This window comes from Asterias rubens, chromosome 3, assembly GCF_902459465.1.
Source record: "Asterias rubens chromosome 3, eAstRub1.3, whole genome shotgun sequence".
Taxonomy (NCBI): domain Eukaryota; kingdom Metazoa; phylum Echinodermata; class Asteroidea; order Forcipulatida; family Asteriidae; genus Asterias; species Asterias rubens.
In genome coordinates, this window is record NC_047064.1 from 9,139,730 (window position 1) to 9,161,603 (window position 21,874).

At 38.5% G+C, this 21,874-nt stretch overlaps 1 protein-coding gene across 3 annotated transcripts in view; it reads right to left on the minus strand.

The window, feature by feature from the left end:
• LOC117288441 (tight junction protein ZO-1-like) overlaps positions 1–20,641 on the minus strand; it is a 70,348-nt gene extending 49,707 nt beyond the window's left edge. For 2 of the 3 annotated variants that reach the window (XM_033769306.1, XM_033769303.1), the window contains exons 1-2: positions 8,626–8,732; positions 7,368–7,682 (exon numbers count right to left, since the gene is read on the minus strand). In XM_033769306.1, the coding sequence (XP_033625197.1) occupies positions 7,368–7,558 (191 nt within the window). In that variant the 5' untranslated portion in view covers positions 7,559–7,682; positions 8,626–8,732. Of the gene's footprint in view, positions 1–7,367; positions 7,683–8,625; positions 8,733–20,561 lie in introns of those variants that run through there. The other variant, XM_033769304.1, reaches the window with a different exon arrangement.
• Between the last annotated feature and the right edge of the window lie 1,233 nt (positions 20,642–21,874).

A 21,874-nucleotide genomic window follows, 5' to 3' on the forward strand; every position in this document is an offset into this window, starting at 1 on the left:
GATAATTTTGACCCCATGATGCAAAGCCCACCTCTATTGTCATTTCATAGAATTGTAAATTCCAAGAATGAATTAGATATTTTTTTACACGTAAGCTGAATAAAGAATTACAAAATAACAATTTAGTTTCCATCCATTCCATGATAAACCGATGCTTTGTGTTTAGTCAGACTTGCATGCAACACAACACCACACAGTGTATAACCATAGAGTAAGGACAGAGACTGATGTGTGGGTACATTGGTTGCCGGTTAGTCAGTGGATTGGCATGCGGACACCACATCACTGAGTTGTGACATACCTGAAGGGCAACAACCAGGCCATCAACACAGATTTCAAACAGTGTTGAAAAATCACCTCCCCCCAACCACTTTTTATGACAATAACAAACTGCAGTGCTTTTACAATTTGTACATACGTGTACAGTACGTTTTCCTATCTATCAATGTTTGTGAACTGTGTAAGCGAATTGTGTAGGTCTAACATGTGTACTGTCGGTGTACGAATTAGATTTCCAGTAAAGTGTTTAAATGTTTTTCAAGGTATTTTAATTGATAGGCCCTATATTAATGGTTATTAATTGTGTATTATACATGTAGGGCCTACATCCAAAATGTATTTAGTGACATGAACATAATAATAGGTCTAGGAATTTTGACTCGGCCTATTGCATTAAAGAAATTTCAAACTCGCTACCAAGCTATCATTATTAACTCAAAGCGACTTGCTTCACCCACCACCCCATGAAATGCCAGCTGTTGAAATACCAAAAAAAAAGTAACATTGGAATACAGGAATGGTCCTCAAATACAGTGTAAAAATGTACACATTTGGTTGAGGTGGCCCCGAGGTAGGTTGGAACATGGTTGGAACAAATTCTTAAATTTAATAAGTCACATCACTGACACTACTCCTGGGATTTGCCAGGTTTATGTACAGACTACAGTGCATGAACTACATGTTACATCCCTCACCTGTCAGATTAAAAAACCATAGCCAAACATGCTCAACCCAGATGGAGCTACATGTAAACCCATGGCCATCTTGTGAGGACACACCTCCAAATGCTCCAATACATGTACATAGGGCCTACCATTGTGTACTCCATGGTAAAACCACAGAAAGAATGTCAGAACTGTGGGCTATTTTAATCCTAATCCATGGAGCTAAACATACAGTACACTACATACATTGTACTTCACTATCTCATCTGCCACTAAACATAGCACCATTGAGTACACAGATAAGTTTAGCAGCAACAGAGCCCAATTTCATTACTGTAAGCAGAGAATCGGTGCTTTCGGAAGAAGGGAATTCTGTGCGTCGATCCTTTTTTTTTTTCCATTATGCGCACTCCTTTTTATACTAGGCATTCTAGGCTTGTAAGTGGCATATGGTTGTAAGCGCAGAATTTGGCGGTAAGCAGAGCCATGAAATTGGGCACAGGTTACTTCATTAACAGCCCCAAAAATGCTTGGTCTCCTGTAAATTCTTGCTTAGCCATTAATGTTTGTATTTGCTGATGAGCAGCGGCATCCACACCATGTTTTTTATTGTTACTAAACACTTCAGAAGTGCTTAGTGTGTATGAACTTGCCTATCATCATTGGCTTCACTCTTGTCTGGACCCATGGATAAATCCAATTGAGTCATGTTGTCTGCATCGCCATTCATCGCGTCCAGTAATGAAATCAAGTAATCCAAAGGTGCAACCACACACGGCCGACCGGACTAACAAGTCTAGCTTTCCCTTGCTGTTCACTTGCGATACATCATTCCGCTATTAAACATATCACGCATGCTAGCTCCATGAGCAGACAATGATGTGTAACTGTTCTATGTAAATGTCCGTACATAATTCAGTTTGCGCACCATCGTGCTGGCTTTATTTGTTTTTGCATCGATAGCATACCTTGTACTTAGAACCTTACCATTCAGCGAAATCATTGTTGTTTTGTATACCATTATTAAAGCAGTGGTTGTTAATGGGTACCAGTACATGTAACCAAAGAACTGACAGTATAATACTGGTAAACATCATATTATGTGGACTGGAAAATTATCTCGAAGGCTGTACAACAAGTACAGGTATACGTAAATGCATACAGGGGCAGTGTATTTACTTAATGACATCTGTCGACGTGGAATAATATATTTCAACTACTCATAATTAGGGAATGATTCACACAAAAGAATACGGATGGACCTCAATACTTTGTGTGCACCGTACGCGTATGTAACTAAGCTTGGGCGATATCACGATCGAATATCGTGATACTAATTTGGAAATGATTTCGATATCGGATCGATTTGGTTTTAATCAAAATATCGGAATATCGCGACATTGCTTAAATATCGCAATATCGCGATGTATTTCTGAGATGAGACATCTTGCACCCCATAGGTTTGGAGTAAAACCAGAAGAATAGGTCAATAGAACACCTCTCTTATGCTATGACTGTCTCTTCTACAACTTCCACTGGGAGTTTTAAGACTGATGATGTCAAATTTTATTAATCGCGATTATATCGAATATCGCGATATATTGTCAGCGATATATCGTGAATAAAATAAACCGTTATCGCCCAACCATCACTTCCCTGTTAAAAACAGATACCCTTATTGCTAATTTTAGTTGTTGTTTTTTTCTCCCAAATTAAAAACCTTTAGGCCCTATAGGCCTTTTCACACTATCGCCCTTCTACCTTCTATCCATGTCGAACCTTATCTGGATAGGGTCCGTGTTGGTTCGGTAAAATTTCAACACGGATACAAACAGCTCTGCTTTCACACTAGCTCTGCGCGAAATCAGCTTTTTGGTTCTACGTGTAACTTTCAATCCGGATATTGTGCGACCGTTTCACACTGCAAGGTCTTACACAGATCGAAGCAGGACGTAGCTACTTTTTGTGTATACGCAGTGCCTTTTGAACTACTCATAATTAGGGAATGATTCACACAAAAGAATACGGATGGACCTCAATACTTTGTGTGCACCGTACGCGTATGTAACTAAGCTTGGGCGATATCACGATCGAATATCGTGATACTAATTTGGAAATGATTTCGATATCGGATCGATTTGGTTTTAATCAAAATATCGGAATATCGCGACATTGCTTAAATATCGCAATATCGCGATGTATTTCTGAGATGAGACATCTTGCACCCCATAGGTTTGGAGTAAAACCAGAAGAATAGGTCAATAGAACACCTCTCTTATGCTATGACTGTCTCTTCTACAACTTCCACTGGGAGTTTTAAGACTGATGATGTCAAATTTTATTAATCGCGATTATATCGAATATCGCGATATATTGTCAGCGATATATCGTGAATAAAATAAACCGTTATCGCCCAACCATCACTTCCCTGTTAAAAACAGATACCCTTATTGCTAATTTTAGTTGTTGTTTTTTTCTCCCAAATTAAAAACCTTTAGGCCCTATAGGCCTTTTCACACTATCGCCCTTCTACCTTCTATCCATGTCGAACCTTATCTGGATAGGGTCCGTGTTGGTTCGGTAAAATTTCAACACGGATACAAACAGCTCTGCTTTCACACTAGCTCTGCGCGAAATCAGCTTTTTGGTTCTACGTGTAACTTTCAATCCGGATATTGTGCGACCGTTTCACACTGCAAGGTCTTACACAGATCGAAGCAGGACGTAGCTACTTTTTGTGTATACGCAGTGCCTTTTGAACACGGATTTTCTTTACACGCTGGATGGCGCCGCGCACAAGTTCAACACGGATCGAAAGTTAACCTGGAGGTGTTCACACTACGGCTTTCGATCCGTGTTGGTATCTTCGACACGGATAGAGATTTATCAACCCACCTCCCGGGCAGGGTTGGTTTCGACACGGAGAAGTTGTAATGTGAAAAGGTCATAGCACATTATCCGGATCGTATTCATGTTTACCAGGGTGACAGTGGGTACCAATCGCATCTTTGGCTGTAGCATCCGATGGAAGCCAACTTTTTAGAAATCTGACCAACATGATGCATGAACCGTTTCTCAGATTAAAATTTGGGGGGGGGGATGAAATGTTAAATCCATACACAACACAACTTAGAAAAACAGTTTATACCACATGATCAACGGCTTCAGCGGTTCTCATCATAATAGGCCTATAGATATTAGCTTTGTTTGATCGTTATAAATTTAAACTTATCAAACGAATTTTCTACCAAACACAGCCAATACTCACGTAAATTTAGTTTACGTTTCGACTAGTATCACTTTGTTTGATAAGTTGATATTTTACCAGCCTGATGAACTTCTTTCATGATATTGGTCATAAATTTGTGGAGTATAAATTTCTATTAATTCCTTGCCCCTTGCTTTGCCCTCATCATAAACACAAGGATCTGGACATGACCTTAAAGCCATTATACACTTTCGGTAAACAGTATTGTCCAAGTCCCACACTTCGTGTATCACAACTTTTATATAAAATAACAAACCTGTGAAAATTTAGGCTCAATCGGCCATCGGAGTCGGGAGAAAATAACGGGAAAACCCACTCTTGTTTCCGCACGTTTTGCCGTGTCATGACATGTGTTTAAAATAAATCCGTAATTCTCGCTATCGAGAATTTATATTGTTTTAATATTTTCTCAAAAAGTAAAGCATTTCATGGAATAATATTTCAAGAGAAGTCTTTCACCATTACCTTCTGTAAACCCTGTAAATTATTTGTAAATCTGTGAACTTTTTTTTTCTTTCTGTACTGAAAGTGTATAATGGCTTTAAGTGTCTTAGAAGGTTTTTTTTTCTACCATAAAATCCTGGCCAATATCTCCGTGTTATGACACATGATACATACAGCAGGTACCCTACTGTGACAAACCTCTAAAGAATTCGTTTTTTTCCCCTGGAGTCGCTTGTATTATTTTAGTGAAGTGTTTCTGATCAATCCAATTTGGGGGCGAAAGGAGTGATCGCTGTGGGAACTAGAGGTTGCCCTTTCCAACATTGGTATTGTAACTCCTACAGTGAAGTGTCTGGTAAAATTTACCAACAGGCGCTATGGATATCGCTCTTATTTAAAGGCAGAGGACACTATTGGTAATTACTCAAAGTAATTATTAGCATAAAATTTTACTTGGTTCCAAGCAATAGAAAGCTGTTGATAACACTGCTCAATTGGTAGCGAAATTGCGAGATAATAATGAAAGAAAAATCACCCTTGTCACACAAAGTTGTGTGCTTTCAAATGCTTGATTTCGAGACCTCAAATTCTAATTCCGAGGTCTCAAAATCAAATTCGTGGACAATTACTTCTTTCTCAAAAACTATGTTACTTCAGAGGGAGCCGTTTCTCACAATGTTTTATATTTGTAATATCAACAGCTCCCTATTACTCATTACCAAGTAAGGTTTTGCACTATTAATTATTCAGAGTATTTAAAACTGGATACAATGTAGGGAAGGTGTACATTGTGTATACTTCTAATATTTAACTTTTTTAATTTTCAAATCATTACAAAACCTTACTAAAAGCTGGGTCCTTTGCACAGTTCAGAACAAAGCCTACATTAATGTTGTCTGTAAAGTAAAATTTTATACTTTTCTGTATTTTGAGGTTAGCAATTTCAACAGATGTGACATGAAAGTTGACAGAGAGGCTCTTATTTTTGCATTTCTCAATAGTGCGTCAACAGCGATTGTTATTTATAGGTGGGCGACAAATCAATTGATTTGGTAATGACAAATTGATCGATTGCAATTGACAAATTACTAACTTGCGGTTGCAAATGGAATTGCAATTCGTTACTCAAAAGGGGAAAATGTGTTACAAGATTGAAACTGGACAATGACATTGATTGTTGGGATAAAGAGACTAACTGACATGTGTAGATAACCACAGGCTAACTGTATTCAACATGACCTTCAGTTGGTCTGATAAGCCTGGGTAAAACTGTCAGAAAGCGGCTGATGCAAATAAAAAATTACCAGGAAGGAAAAAAAAAAAAAGGGAGTTGGTCTTTACTTGTAGGTAGAGGCAAAGAGGCAAGGCAATTTCAATCTCCACTCCTTTAAAAAAAAAAAAAACTCAAAATATTTTCAAACTTCACTGTGGGCAGTAAGGAATAAAGTAATGTATGAGTGTAAGCTTGGGCAGTAACAACACTTAGGTCAGGATTGTTTTCTTTGTAATACAGTAAGCGTCAGCTATTGACATTCCACAACCCTGACCCCATTTCACTTTGCATTGTCAACTCTGAAGCCCCAATTCCATACTCACACAGAATGAGACTCTCCGCCCAGGAATTCGTGTGAAAGAAACGCTCAACCAAATATTATTTTTGTGCTGCTCAACCAGCTTTGCTAATGTACACAAGGCTTACCCTTAGAGGACATTTCAAAAGACATCTTTTAACCGTAACTCATTCATCAATCATCAACACATGTTTGGACAAGTTTCAAAGAAAATGCACGTACACACATTTTGTACTACACAAACTTCATTGGATAACTAGTTATTTTGTAGTACACTGTAAAACATCCACAAGTCTACTTGTAATTTTGCAGTCTAACTGTCACATTTACTACTTTCAGTGGTTACTTCTTGAACTTGATCACAACCTTTTCTTTAAAGTTTGTTTCCATAATCATCAGTAGACAAAACATTTTTTGTGAGGAAGCTCAAACAAGCTCTTGAGTATCTTCATATATTAGGAAGACAGGTAAAAAATCAAAAAAACAGAAGTGCTGGAGTAATTCTTTATTTGGTTTGCGATAACACCATGTGTGTATCTACAGTACTTGCCAGGTAAAGTTTGTTCTTAGAGAACTGTTTTGTTTTTTTTATTCTACAACTGGCGGAGTAGATTTATTGGATGTTTAGGAGACTTCTCAGTTCTAAAAAGAACTGTCCTGCTTAGTAACTACTTCGAGCAAGCAAAGACACATTTTCTAGGGCAGGATTTCAACCTGGGACCTCAAGGTTTATGTGTAGGGTGTCCTATCACTTTACTCTAACGTTTAGTCTTCCCAAATCATAAAGGAGGATTTTTCAATCTTTGTTTTGGGAGCGCAAATAATTTGTTCAAAAGATGCTACAGATAGCAAAAACTTTTGTAGAATCTGCACACCTTAAAAAGTTTAAGTCTTTTTAAACACTTTTTAATGCTTCTCTTAAACAAAGTTCAAGACACAACGTAACTTAACTAGGGGAGAGAAACAGCTACAGTATACCCATGCAGCATAGTCTGGTTCTTTACAAGATAACAGGAAAAACCACTTTTTTAAGACCTCAAATAATTTGTAATGCTTTTTGAGACCTTAAGTTTTGATAGTTCAATTTAAGTGAGACTTTTTAAGGATCCGCAGAAACCCGGTTAAATAACAGACAATTACCTGCTATCTGGCAGTTCCATACTGGCCGCAATGGGGTCTACAACATCATCGTCCATGGATAAATTTACCATCTTTCCTCCTCCTCCGGGGTGACTCCACCCCTGAGCTGGTCCAATGTCGTACCCATTGGTGTACCCACCATTTGTCCCCATGGGCGAGGCAATAGCCATAGGATCATCCATGTCATCCATGGTGTAATCAAAACAGTGTCAATTTACAGAGTCCAGAAAAGAGAACTCTTTTGCAACGGATTCAACTGTCCTTTGCTGCAAAAGTAGTTCAGTAGGAAGGTTTCTCAGCACTTGTTTAAATTATCTGTACAAAAAATAAACAAACATCAATATTAATGGTTAATTGAAGGAGTACTTGATATCGAACCAGGGAGGTAGGAACAGCGTGTTCAAAACTTCATCAATTGACCAGGTAGGCCTACATGGAAAGTAAACACTCCAGGGGTCGAAATTAAGTGCATTTCATGGTAGTCAGCAGGGCTAATAACCAAGAATGTTTAGTAGCCCTGATGGGATTTTGGTAGCCCAACAAACACATTATGACTTAAGTCACAGCACAAACTGGTCACCGAAAGTATTGCATTCTACATTTCATTTTACAATACCATCAGCACAGGTCATTGTTGTTTGTGATGTTGATTTTTGCATTGTTTTTCCACTAGCCCGCCCGCCTATCAAACTGGAAAAACAAGTAGCCCGTCTGTAAATCTGGTAGTCCCAGGCTAGCGGGCTAGTGGCAATTTCGACCCCTGCCTCTCCAGTCTTGTGTCCAACCATAGAGCAAGGAACAGGTCCGAAAGAGTAAATCCACCACTTTGTTCACCAAATCAATAGATGAAGGCCATTAATTGTGATGTATGTAACTTTCCTATCACCCCACATGAACCAGCGGGAACTGTGACTTGCCAAATATGCACGTAACCGATTCTCTAGCCAGTGCAGTGTCTATAGATCCGATATCCCTATTTCATTGTGAATCACATACACAAAAATACACTGTACAGATCAGCATCAAGTCGTGACGTTGCTGCGGCATACACAGTACATGTACATGATGATGTATACATGCTTCATGATGTAATTAAAAATGCAGTGAGTCTTTACAAATATCCAAAATCTCCGCCAAGTGAATTCAGAGATCTGTCAAGGCACCAGTAAAAATGTGCACAAGGACAAATAGTTGTGGATTAGAATCTTACAAAAGCCTACCATCATTATCACAAAACTTGTTGTTGTCCCCTACCTACCATGTACTCTGTATGTGTCGTTACTCAACCCCAGCTAATCCATTCATGTTAATTCAGAAGAAGAACACACTATTTTCCATGAGATTGGCTGTTGCCCGTTTGGTAGTCGTACACAAGAATGTCCCGCTGATTCCGAGACAAGTTCTCATAATGTAAACGGTGCACATTCACACAATAGTGTGCATGGTGCATGAGTAATGCGTGCACCGAGTGCAGTTTCAAGCGTTCAGTTGTTATTAACCACTGAACTATGCAGCGCCATATTTGCCCTCTGACTGCGCTTTCTACAGTACCCCTGGTCCAAAGGTAGGCAGACCTTGGTTCCCTGAGTCAACAATGTGAATAATAGCAGTTTGGGCTGGGCATTGTATGATGTAACAATGGTCCCACCTCACTGTGCCTGGCAAATACCTGAACATGTAGGCATACATGTATCCCACACCACCACTTTAAGGCGAGGTACTGGATAAAACCATAGACGAACTGCATTCACACAGCATACAGGGGACCTTGTCCAGCCTTTGGCTACACATTGCACAGTATAGTATGTGTTGACATTATAGCTTTGCTTGAAGAAGAAATATTCAAATTGTTCATGCTCAGGCCTGACACTCAGGCCTGACACTGTCTATAAATGTGTACTAGCATGGAGCAGAGTCTCCCTCAACGCTAACAGTGGTCCTATATGGCCAAATGCTAGAAAAACACTCCAAAACCAGTTAAAAAAATGCACTCCAAGTTGTCCCGCTGGCTAGTTCAGTTTTCTAAAAAGCATCTCCAATTGATATAAATTTTTGAATCTGAGTGAAAAAGCTGACTGACCAGGAAAATGAAAAGCTAGCTTGTCCTAATAATGTCCAGTCACTGAAAAAGTTCAGGGCAAACCCTGATTTTTTTTTATAAACTTAGAATTAAGCAAGGGAGTTTCCCTCCCCAAAAATATGGCAAGTTTTCCGATGCAAAGACCATGCACTTAGCATGGACGAGTAGATGTACATAACATAGCATTACTGGTGATCAGCTGGAGAAGGATAAACTCATGTAGAGCCTACAAGCTTGGAATTACGGTTTGACCACAAATACAAAGAAAAGAGCTTGCAGGACAACTTAACAAATCATCCCAAATTTCCCGAATCCAGACAGAACCACTCTTTTTCAAAATAGCCCAATTCCTTCAAACTATTTAAACATTAAATTTATCAGGGTGGTTGACAATCCTGGATTATGAGGTTTGTTTTTTTAAATCCATAAATTATAAATGTACACATGTAGGACGTTACTTGCACATTATTTTACAACGTTTTGCACTCCGAGTCCTAAGCTAGGAGCTTCTTCAGACTGATAACCATGTCCAATTCCCAACTGCCTTTAAATTGTAGACTTTCTTGGTGGTCATAGAGGGTAATGTGGGCGTGGTTACCATTCGGACTAGTTGGTCAGTTTCTTGTTCTATTAATTTGCTTTTAATTTCAACTAGCATGTATTGTTGATGTTTTTAAACTCTTTTATATTGCTCCATTCCACTGTGTTTTATCAGTCACTATTCATTTCTAACTTTATTGATTGTACATTATCCATTCAGTTGAGTGGCCTAAACGCTTCTCATGCCTAATCATAGATCATACAATTTTTGGTAACTGTTGCTTTTTATTTATTGTTTTAAATCATATACCGGTATCCAATTTTGCCTGTGGGCTACGAAACTTGATGTCAATTAAAATGAAACGAAATTAAAACTATAATGCATTATTAAATTTGGAATGCATTATTTGTACAAGTACAACCCCACTGAATAAACATCCAGAATGATCCAGCAAATGTCGACTTCCTCCTAGGGCATTGACTTGTTCCTTCTCAAAAGATCAGACACAAATCACCTTCAACAGACATGAGCCTAATAAATGTCATAACAACAGACATTTTCACGCCTGATGCGCACCTCTTGAATAGAACAAAATGAGCCAGTAAGTTATGTGAGATTAAATTTATTCATCTGAGTGTTGTATTCATTGTTGTCGTTACCCCTCGCATTCAGCGCCTTGAGTACCTTGTTTGGTAGATACGTGCGCTATATAAGACTTAGATATTGATATTGATAACATTTGAAGGATGGCATTGATTTGTCCCTGGGGCGCAGAAAGTTTTTTCAAGACGTGATTGTACATTTTACATAATGACATGAAAATCGGCTTCATTGTTCAAGAGTTATTGTAATTCAAGGTGTTGCAAACGGAATAAAAAATTAAAACCTTGCACGTTTCATGTACATTTAAAAATAGATAGGGTTGCATTTCATCTGGGATTTCAAAAACAATCAAGACTAGTGTAAAGTACTCATGCAATCTTGTCAGTAAAACAAGTTTCTAACACTAACAGCAACCAAATTTAAAAATCCATCTCAAACAAACATTGCCAGTCTTTTTTCTTAAAAGAATGATGTAACTTAGGTCTTTAGTGGCTTCGGCATCTAGGCTTCATTTGCACGTTTAAAGCCCCGTACCCAAAACAACTGACAGAGCCCCAGCCCAAGCCATGGTTTCGAAAAGGGCCATAGCCAAGGAGATCAATATCTGATTTAAATCCATCACCATTTTGAAATATCATTCATCATAAATCACAATCTGATATCTCCTTTAAGCATCCCGCCTGACCCTAGCTTGACCTCATAACAAACACAAAGTGCTCCATAACAAACAAATGATATATACTTTTGTTTTGTTTACCAGATGCCCTGGACAGTACAAGAAAAGCACACGACTTGGGTGAGACTCTGTACATTATTACAACCTGTTTGTTTAAAACCAGACAGCCTATTGTACAATTTTAAAAAGCAAGGTGGATGGATGGGACAGTACATTTCAGTCGGGACCCCAAAGTCGAGACCGATACCTCATCATTCGAACACAAGTCAGAAAAAAACACCTTGCTGTTTTAACTGGTCATTATCAGGCAAATTTAATGATCACGCAGTTGCTTGATACTAAATGCACTGATATATCTACTCTTATTGAAGCAGACACAATGTACATTGTTTGTATTTTATCATAACAACAATTTTCAAATTACACTTGTTTTCTTTAAAATATGTTAATAATAAACTTGTACGGTTTGGAGCAACCGGTAAAAAATGTATCCTGTCAATACTACTTTGCAGCCTACCACCTGCCTACCTGTTGGCTAATGTCAAATATAATGTATGAAATTTGGCACACAATGGATGCAATAATATACATTACATGACATGCAGTTCATCAAAAAGTCAACTTCAAACATTCTTGGGTTTTTACTTGGTCTCAGCTGGGACATAAACTGCCCAAGACTAAGACAAGACTGACACTTCAACGTTTCGAGACCTCAAAATCGCAGAGGCCTGAAAAATCTCAAGACCGAGACATCGGTCGAGACCTCAAGGCTGGTACATGAATGGTACAGTGTATCTTATGTGGTGGTGAACAGTGTTCTATAACTTAAGGTGCAAAATCTGTGTGGGGTGGGATCCAGGGGGGGAGGTGTGTGACTGGGGTAGTTTTATCCATGCAGGAAGAATTATTCGCATTCTGAGAAGGGTTACTGCAGTAAACAACTTTATGATTCAAAATGTCTGTACTTGAACTGATATTTTTACAACCCCTCTACTTCGATGTGAAATGTTTTTTTCTCAAACTGCTGTATTATTGAAAGCTGCTGAGGCTTCTAACCAGTAGTTTTTATTGCCATTAATATTTTTTTTGCCTTAAGTTACTTGACCTAAATTCAGTGTTACATCCATTGTACATGTAGTGCCCTTCAGGGGAAATTTGTTGAAAAGCTGCCAAGACACGCATTACGAGTCTACATTGAAATACATGAATGTTTCCGTCAGTATTCATGCCAAGTCATTGAACTGCTCTTTGTTCAAGTAAACACAAACTACGTCTGAATGAAAGCTTTGTCACTTCAAAATTGCCTGTTTACCTCGTCACTCTCCATTTAATGTTCCTTTCTCACAAAGACAGATTTCCGGGGTACTTTTCCAAGTTTGTATACAATTTTTGTTTACGTGGCTCCCGGAATTTTTTAAGCAGCTAGTAACATGATCAGGAATCTAATAAATCATAATGGTTGGGATTAACATTGTGTATTGGTTGGGTGTTATTGTTGTCCTTCTGTGAGGTCTTTTGAATATTGGGAGCAGGACAACCAAGGAGGCGTAGAGAATGAAGTGCAAGTAAACAACAGGCTGTGCAGGTGGTAGACGTTTAGTGTTTAGAGTTTTTTTTAAATATTAGAATAAAACAAAACTCACTGCTGAAGATAATCTATTGTTTTGAATATAAAAATTAGGCCAAATTTCTCGGCTCTGCCTACCGACGAACTTGGCACTTATGATCAACATTCGCCAAATTTCTGCTCTACATACATTACATGTGGCAGAGTCAGCGAAGAATGCACCATGCATTTATACTCTTAAAATATGGATGTGAATGCATTAAAACATGATTGTTTCCAAAATATTTTATGAATTTCCAAGCTCCAAAAGGGATCCATGACTGTAAAAGCACAACTATGGAGCTGTAATGTACCCAGGTCAGATCACACAGGGTGATAAATTCCCAGTTAGGAATTAAAGTACCAACAATTCATAAAAACTGTAAAGATGACACTCCTTAAACAGGTGCAAGAACTTCCTCAATCAAAAGCAACAGAAAAACCTGCAAATAATTGATCACATCACTACCATGACCTCCTTCAGAAATGTTATCAACCTTTGTCGACAACAATTCTTCCCAGCGTGTATTCTTGGCTTCACAGCTAGAAGCTGACAGGTTTTTCAGCTCATCGCTAAGGGGACTGGCAATACCATTACTCGTCCTCTATTGATACTGACAGACTCTGAATGTTCAACTTCTGAAGGGTCAGGGTTCATTTATCACTCAGGTATTCTCACATCTCACACATAGTGATTATTTTAAACTGTGTGGATTGATAACAAATTAAAATATTTGACCATGATAAGCACCACGGTGCAATGTGGTTTTCTTTTCTTCTTTGGTCAGCTGGTGTAATCTCATAGAGTTGTATTAATATAAGAACTAGAGGGCGCACTGGCCTACACACACGGCCCGGCATGCGCGCATGCAGCCATTTTGTAAGTTGACAAAACAGCTCATTGTACAGCGTGTGTTTACAAAACAGCATCGCGTAGCGTTCAATAAACACAAACTCCAACGTGTACTTCATATTCAACGCGCGTACCGAATGGCACGTGTGTCTCTTGCGGTCCCGTCTTGTTTGTGCAAACAGCATCACCAGTGCGCCCTCGAGTTCTTGTATAACTCTATGTGTAATCCACATATATTTTCCATTTTAATAAATGGATAAAATCAATGGACAATTACATGTATCAAAAAGTTACCGTTGCTGTTTCTTGTAAACAAAACGTGTTTTAAAATATGCAAACATGTATTCTTGGTGCAAGACATTGTTATTCCAATGCTCAATTTCTCCTAACCGCGCACATTACTTTTGAACAATAGCAGGGCGCTGTTGGAAAGCTTCCAGATCACCCCACCACACTTCACTCAAACAACTTGCTGGGGGGATCGCGACTTACAGAAACGCCCTCTATCGGTGGAATTTAATAGTCGGATGTGTGTAGCGTTGAGTGAATGGGCCTATTGGTATTACCATAGAGTTTGACCAAGTCTACAAGAATGTCTTGCACCAAGACTTACATTTACAAACACGTCGCTCAATATTCACCCTTTCCGCCGAAAAAAACCCAAAACAACCATGCAAACCTTATTTCACTGACAGGTTTTGTCTACAAGAAAAACAAAGTTTCCTTTAGATGGAAATGTCCATTGATTTTATCCATGGAGGACTCTAACATTGAAACAATAGTTTCATACAAAAGAAACAATTTTAATTTTTTTGAGACCTGTAGTCTTGATTACAAAAAGTATGATTGATAAAAGTCTTGGCATTATTATTTAGTTCACTTGAGCAACACAAGCTATGGCCATAGGCTGCTCTAATGGTCACCCAGGGTGGTCCAATTCAAAAATTGGATGGCCAAGGTCAGTTTGGCCTTTGGCTTTGACTCTTGTTCCACCCTTTGACACAGTTTGTATTGTGCATGTTAAAACAACAGTATGGCTCAACAGAGACAGAGACGGAGAATACTGAGCAGTGTTTTCCCTAACAATACATAATGTATGAAACAGTCGTCCGCTGACCACATGCTACATTTAAAAACGCCTATTTAAGTACCAGTTAGAATTCAGTTCAAGTTGTCCGGTTGGTCCAGTTCGGTGTTGAAAAAAAGGATCCCTATGTATCTAGGTATACATGAAAAAGACTAAATCAACCAAAGTCTACTTCTACCTCCATGATTGAAGTAAACTTAAAGACAATATCTGAAAATAATTTGTTTTCTTTGTCACAGTGAAGTATTGTTAGGCGATTAGACAGTCGAACTTGTTTGATCAAGTCGGACTTGTTTGGGAGACTTTTGGACGGTCCTTTTTTCAGTCAGCCAGAAGGGCGTGTGCTCAGACCTATGCGCCAATACTGAGCATACTTGCATGCATGCTCAGAGTCGCAAAAATGGACCATTGTGTCTGCTATCGCCAGTGTCTCATAAGTCTCCCATTGGGCCTGTGTATAATTTGAGCCCTGTGTACATATAATTGTAAAACAGCTTACATATTTACAACTGTGTCATCTGGATCCAAACACCTACAGTTGTAATGACCTTCGGAGAATGATAAGTCCTATTTAATTATAATTATTGGATCATTGATCGATAATCAAGAGACTGTCTGTTGATGACGTATTCTGATGATGTGGACATTACAACCTACAGTGTACATTCAAGGAGGTGCATCATTCAGGCATGCAAACTGTAACTTCACCAAAAATGAGGAAATTACAAAATTTCAATGATTTTGTTTAGTATTCTTCAATTTTGTATGGTCACACTGAGATTAAAAAAAGAGAAAATCAGCTGATCAGAGGAAAAGTTGCATGCCCGATCATTTAGACCAAGTTAAAGGCCAAGCTTGATCGAAAACGGCAACAAATGATCTTTGTTGAAATCCGTTAAAAAAAAGTTTGTATCAATCAAAAACAAAGAGTTCAAGGACAGTAAGCAGATTTAAATTGAAAAGAAACAATCGTTGCCAGCTGAGTACTAACCATACTTTTCAAAAAGATTCACGAAAACCCATGTTATGTCATTATTACTCATGTAGGAGATATGTTTTGTATTTATATAGCCACCTTGTTGCAACATTTGAGGCATTTCAAAAAAGGAACCTCCCATTAATAATGTCAAGGTATTGTAATTTTAATGAACGCCGTCAAAGGCAGAAGTATAGCCAGTTTTTCCAAACCTTGAATCTGTGCCTTATTTTTTTAATCCATAATAAGACAAAAATATCAAAATTGAACAATAACCAAACACATTATAAACAAGTTTAAATAGCATTCCCACTTAATAACAAGATTTCGCTGTTTGAAAAGCACGCTGTTATGCAAGTGCACTCTGCATTTTATTTAATTTCTTTACCCAGTTTTTTTAAGTGGTCCCTGGCACACAGTTGTACAAAATCCCAAAGCTTATCTCACACAGTGTTTGTTTGTTTGTGAATTTATCACACAATAGCAGGTCACACAAAGTATGTATGAACAAGGGTCCCAATTTTAACTGTTTGGTTTGGGAAATCAAGTAAATGAACACATGTATTACATTATGACTGAACAAGGTATGTATGACAAAGTATGCGAACAAATTTGCAAACATGCGCATACTTGCAAACATGCGCATTACTCCCATTCATTCGCATACGTGCGCATACTTGTACAGTACGTTTGTAAATCGCACATGTTGCGATATATGTGATGTCCCTTCAAGACCACCATACCTGTACAGTAATGCATGTATATCTCTTTCCTCCATGAAGTTTTATGTAGTGCCACCCATAGCTCAGTAGGGGCCTATGTGTTTTAGCATGTAAAGCCCCTTTCACACGAGAGCAATTTAGCAAGGGTCCCTTGCTAAGTTGTAGCATGGTTGTAAGATTTTACAAAATGCACCTCGTGTGAAAGGACAATAATTTTTGGAGTGTCCAGTGTCCCTTGTCAAATCTTGTCCAACATTGCTACATTTTGTCGGAGGTCGTCCGGACCTACGACAAAATCTTACTCTAGCGGAAGTTTTGACCATGGACGTGGGCTACACATCGTGTGAAAGGAACCCTTGTTTATTGAACGACGTCCTAGGTGAAAATGGCCATACAGCGCAAGCTACTGTGGTGCTATCTTGTCAAACTAAGGTGATCAGGATTAACAATTCGTCATATCACTCTCATGTCACACAAGGTGTCGTTAGTTTTTTAACTTTGCAGTGTGAAAGCTCACAAAATCAGTCACACATGGTAATAACAAATAAACAATCCACGATCGTAAATTTTGTAGAAAGGGACCCTGGCTACATTTTCTCCCTGTGAAAAGGGCTTTTAAAGCAATGGGAGACTTTCTGGGACGATAGAGGGCAGCAGACTTACCGGGTAAATCCATTGTTCTCAGAATTATGCGCATGTTCAGAACTACGTAAACAATGGAAATTTACCCGGTATGTCTGCTGCCACCTAGCATTGGAAAGTCTCCTATTGGCTTCAAGTATTAATATCTGACCCAGCAGCTTCAGCAGTGGACCAATCAACCTCACCACAAAACAAGCCCAGTGAGTAATGGAGAGTTTTTCCAACAACACAAGTTTTCTAGATAAAAAACCTACAGTGTGTCAGACCATGGAGGAAGAAAATAGAATGGAGGTAGAATAAGTTGTCCTGCCTGCCATGCTACAACATTGCTTACATGCTAAAATGTACTAGTATGCCCCTACTGAGCCAGTGGCACCAGCTTTTCCAATTTGAAACTCTCCCTAAAAAAAATGTTTCCAGCAGAATGTTCGGTACAGAAAGAATTATTTTTGCCTTAGGTGTTGTATTAAAAAGTATTTCTGGTCCAGTAAAATTGTGTACATACATACCAAGCCCTGACAAGTACACGTACTCTACTCTGAAAGTGAAAAAAAAACAGTCCAAAAGCACTTTTAACTTTTAGCCTGGAGTGTTGACTCAAAGTTGACACCGCACTAACCTTTTATCGTACACAACGTGCAATCATGAACTGTAAAAACTAAACACTCCGCACCTTTACTCAGTCACCACCAGTCAATTGTAAGATTTTCTATGAACCTCAGATAATAAGAACCCCCCCCCCCCCCACTCTATTTCTAACCAGCATCCAACCAGAGAATTGTATAGAAATCATGGCTGTAGATCTTTTTTGAGCGTGGGAATCAAGCTCAAAATACTTGCATGGGGTAAAAGTAATGCTTACCCATAAAAACCTTGACAAGTATTTAGGTCAAGTTTACAAGTGCATGGTCACATTATCAACAAAATAAACTTCTTTGTTACAAAATGGCGTCCCTAGAGATCAATCAATCTTTGCCTTCATGTTGTATTAACTCATTTCGGGATCGCGCACTCAATCTAATAGCCAAATTTTGAGGGCATTCTGTAGAGTTGGGGACATGAAGTGTGACATTGCTAAAATTAAAAACGCAATATTTAAACACACAAAGGAAATCTTTTCTACCTTTTTTCAGCTTTCCTTGATCTGGGGTGGATTTCACAAAGAGTTAGGACTGGTCTTACATGTATCTCGAGTTAGAATGAGTTACTCTTCCTCACTCAGAAAACCCTAAAGTTTTTAGTACATCTCCTTATCGATCCAGGATAATCTTCATGAATGCACACTTGCAATAAACAGTTGGTTTTACCCAATCCAATATAGGATTGGTTCAATTACTTTTCACACACCAACCATACAATGATATTCCCCAAGTTTGTTGTCCTATTATTATTACAAGTGAAACCAGTGCCAGGCTCAAATTTCTAGGGAAAAACATTCAATTCATCATTTGTTTCCATCTTGATCAGTACATAGGCCTAACAAAATGTTTTTAAAAAAAACAATATGTTGGAGGCACAAATCCTAAACATGACAAACCAAAAGTCGGAAACTCTGCAGGATAACCAAAATTATATGCTCACTGGACCACAATGTATGTTTGAATTGAGTTGTGTTTTTCACAAAACCAGAATTATAAACTGAACAAGACCAAAATTGAAATTAAAAAAATAAATAAAAAAAACCAGTCACATTGAAACATCTGAACTAGTAAACACAGTGAACTATTACACAGTGGGGTACTTTTATTCAATAGAAAAACACAAGACTGCCAGACTTGTCTGGTTATAACTTTACTGGCTAAAATACTAAAACCAAGTGCCTTCGATCGGTCCAGTGTAAAATTAGAATCCTAGGTAGGTAACACTGCTAGATAAATTAGGAGAGTCTAGTAGAGCCTAGGTAGAGGCTAGATCACTAGTGTAGTATAGAACACTAGTTGAAGTCTAGTCACATCAGTTCACATGCAAATAAGAAGACTGTCCTTAAAACTAAAAACCAAAGAATGCTGGCAGACATTTTTCAGTTTGCAAATTAATTTTTAAATGTCTCCCATTTGTGAAACAACTTTGCTGCACTGTACTGTGGAGCAGCCTTCAGATGATGGGCCCCTACCATGGCAAATGTGGCAGTAGAATTAGAAATGGAATCTACATCATGTATGTTGAAAAGAAATATTAGTTGAGAATGTTGTAAGGACTAATAAAAACATGGATTAGGATTAAGAAGGGTGGTATCCCTTTCTATCGTAGAAATGGAATCTGTAGAAACAGACAAACTCACTCCTCAACAACTGGACCCAGGCCCAGTCGCGCCTGAAGTCAGTTACAGAAGCTGGCACGCTAAAGCCCGGTTCTTACTTCCCAAGAATGTCACAAATTCGCAATGAATATTTCGCAATCAGTTAGTTCAGTTCCTGCAAACATTCGCTGAAAAAAATAACAGCATTGTGACATCAAAATTTGCATACACGGTCACACGCCTTCGCAGTATTAACTGGAGTTAACTTTAAGTCCACTTGAAATATTGACCTTGACAATGTTCGACAACCATAAAACAAAGTCGAAATTTCGGAATCAAACTTCAAAAGAGAAATCACTGCTCGCAGCATCCACCCACTGTCGCCATGGGAAAAGTTTCCGTATGCGGTATGGCGCTACCACTTTTTCATTCGATATGAAATAATATTAGTAATCTAATTTACCTCAATCCCTTTTTGGATAATCTTCCGTATGGCGCCACCACTTTTTCATTGGATATGAAATAATATAGTATCTAATTTACCTCAATGAGATCCCTTTTTGTAAAAATTTGTGAAAAAGTGGTGGCGCCATACGGAAAGTTATCCGTTATCCCTGCCCTGTCATGGGTCTCAACCACCATCCTTGCTAATTGCTAACCCCTTCCCAAGATAACAATTATTTGAATCAGAAAACACTCACCGACTCCAAGTCCAACAACATTAGACCATTAGACTCAGTATTATCAGAAACACACTGACACAGCAGAGGACCGAGCGAGATACAGAATATCAAATTATTATTGTAGGACCTAGTGACATCAGCAATTCATGATAAAAACCCAACGGTTCTGGAGGTTCCCAACTGACATCTGATACTGTATAAATCCACAAGACTAGAACAATTGGTGACATGATAACACAACAACAAAAGTGCAAGTACACCATAATGCATTGCAATTGCATGATGGACTCGTAAGCGGAAAGCACCGCGTAGCTCCCCTATTCCCGAAATCGTGACGAATTTTCCTCGTATTTTACACCTCTTAGCGAACCCCTTTGGTTGCACAGCTGTTTGAAAGGACCCCTATGAATTCAGAAAATAATGGTCGTGTCACCTTAAAACACTGAATTCCACCGGAATATTTAAACAAAAATAAACGCTACTTACAGTTTTTAGGCGTTTGTGTTGCACTGTGCCGGAGCCGCCATGCTACTTTATGTAAATTAAAGATAAATTTTATTTTTCACTCCTCCACAAACCGTCCGTTAGCCTATGCAAAACCATCCACTTCAAAAGGTCATATCATTTATATTTTAGGGGTGTTCTTTTTTAACTTGCAATTTGGTGAACAAGATAGACAACTTGTTTGCGTTAATTTATAATTTATTCTAATGCACTTATGCTATACTAAAGTGATTAAGTGTACAATTTCTTGTTAAATGCAAAATTAAGTTAACACACTAGTCCATGTAGTGTTTCATACCCTAATTTATACAAATGGACTAACCCTCAGTGACAAATAATGGCATTCCATCTTTTTTCCCTGATCACTGGAGCATAACTGATATTCCATTATTAGTGTTGTTAGTTAACTCAGCAAAGTACAATCTTCAGACGTTACATGGGAACATTCAAATTTCATTGGTTAAAAAATAAGACGGAAGGAAAAAAAGGCAAGAAAATCTTATGAGGTGCAGGTGTTCAAAACATGCTTCATCCACGATCCACCACGTTCAAAATATCACGATTGTTGTTTGTGTGTGGTGTTTTTTTAACATGGGGGCGTTTACAATGCTTTTATGACACATAATGTGCCGCAGCAAAAGAATAATAATGATGATGCATCATGATTCAGTTTGACGGTCTTTTTTTTCAATATCAATAATACACCTCAGCGATTTATGATCAACTTCGCGAAAATGCGTGATTCTTCCATCATATTTTAACAAGGTACAAGAAGGGCCAAGAACGTCATGAAATCTGAAAAACTTAAGTTTGTCTATGAAAGTTTCAGGCCTAAAACAAGCGTTTTGATTCATCTCCCACGGGCAGGGATATAGGCCTGTTTGTCTAGTTTAAACATGGAACTTTTCTGTAGAGGGGGCTACCTGGAGGTATCCCACGCGAGGGGGGTAGTCACGAATCGCCATGGTGTTTTTTTTTTTTGGGGGGGGGGGGCACCGCGTTGTGATCCTAACTTAAAACTTATTCACACAAATAACAAAAAAAGGACTAGGTCTTTCCCCTCTTTGTTGACCTATAATCGCCTTCTTTGTTTTATCTCAACTTGAGACTTAAATCATGGAGGTAGAAATGTCTACCTCCATTGGTGAACACTGTAGCCCACCTAACAATCATGAGCACATCATGATGCCTATAACGGCGAGACCGCACCCCAACCAAACCAGTCAATCGATTGTGCCGTCTTAATAAAATGACCAATACAGGAAATCATTATGTCAAGCACATCCTGTATGGCT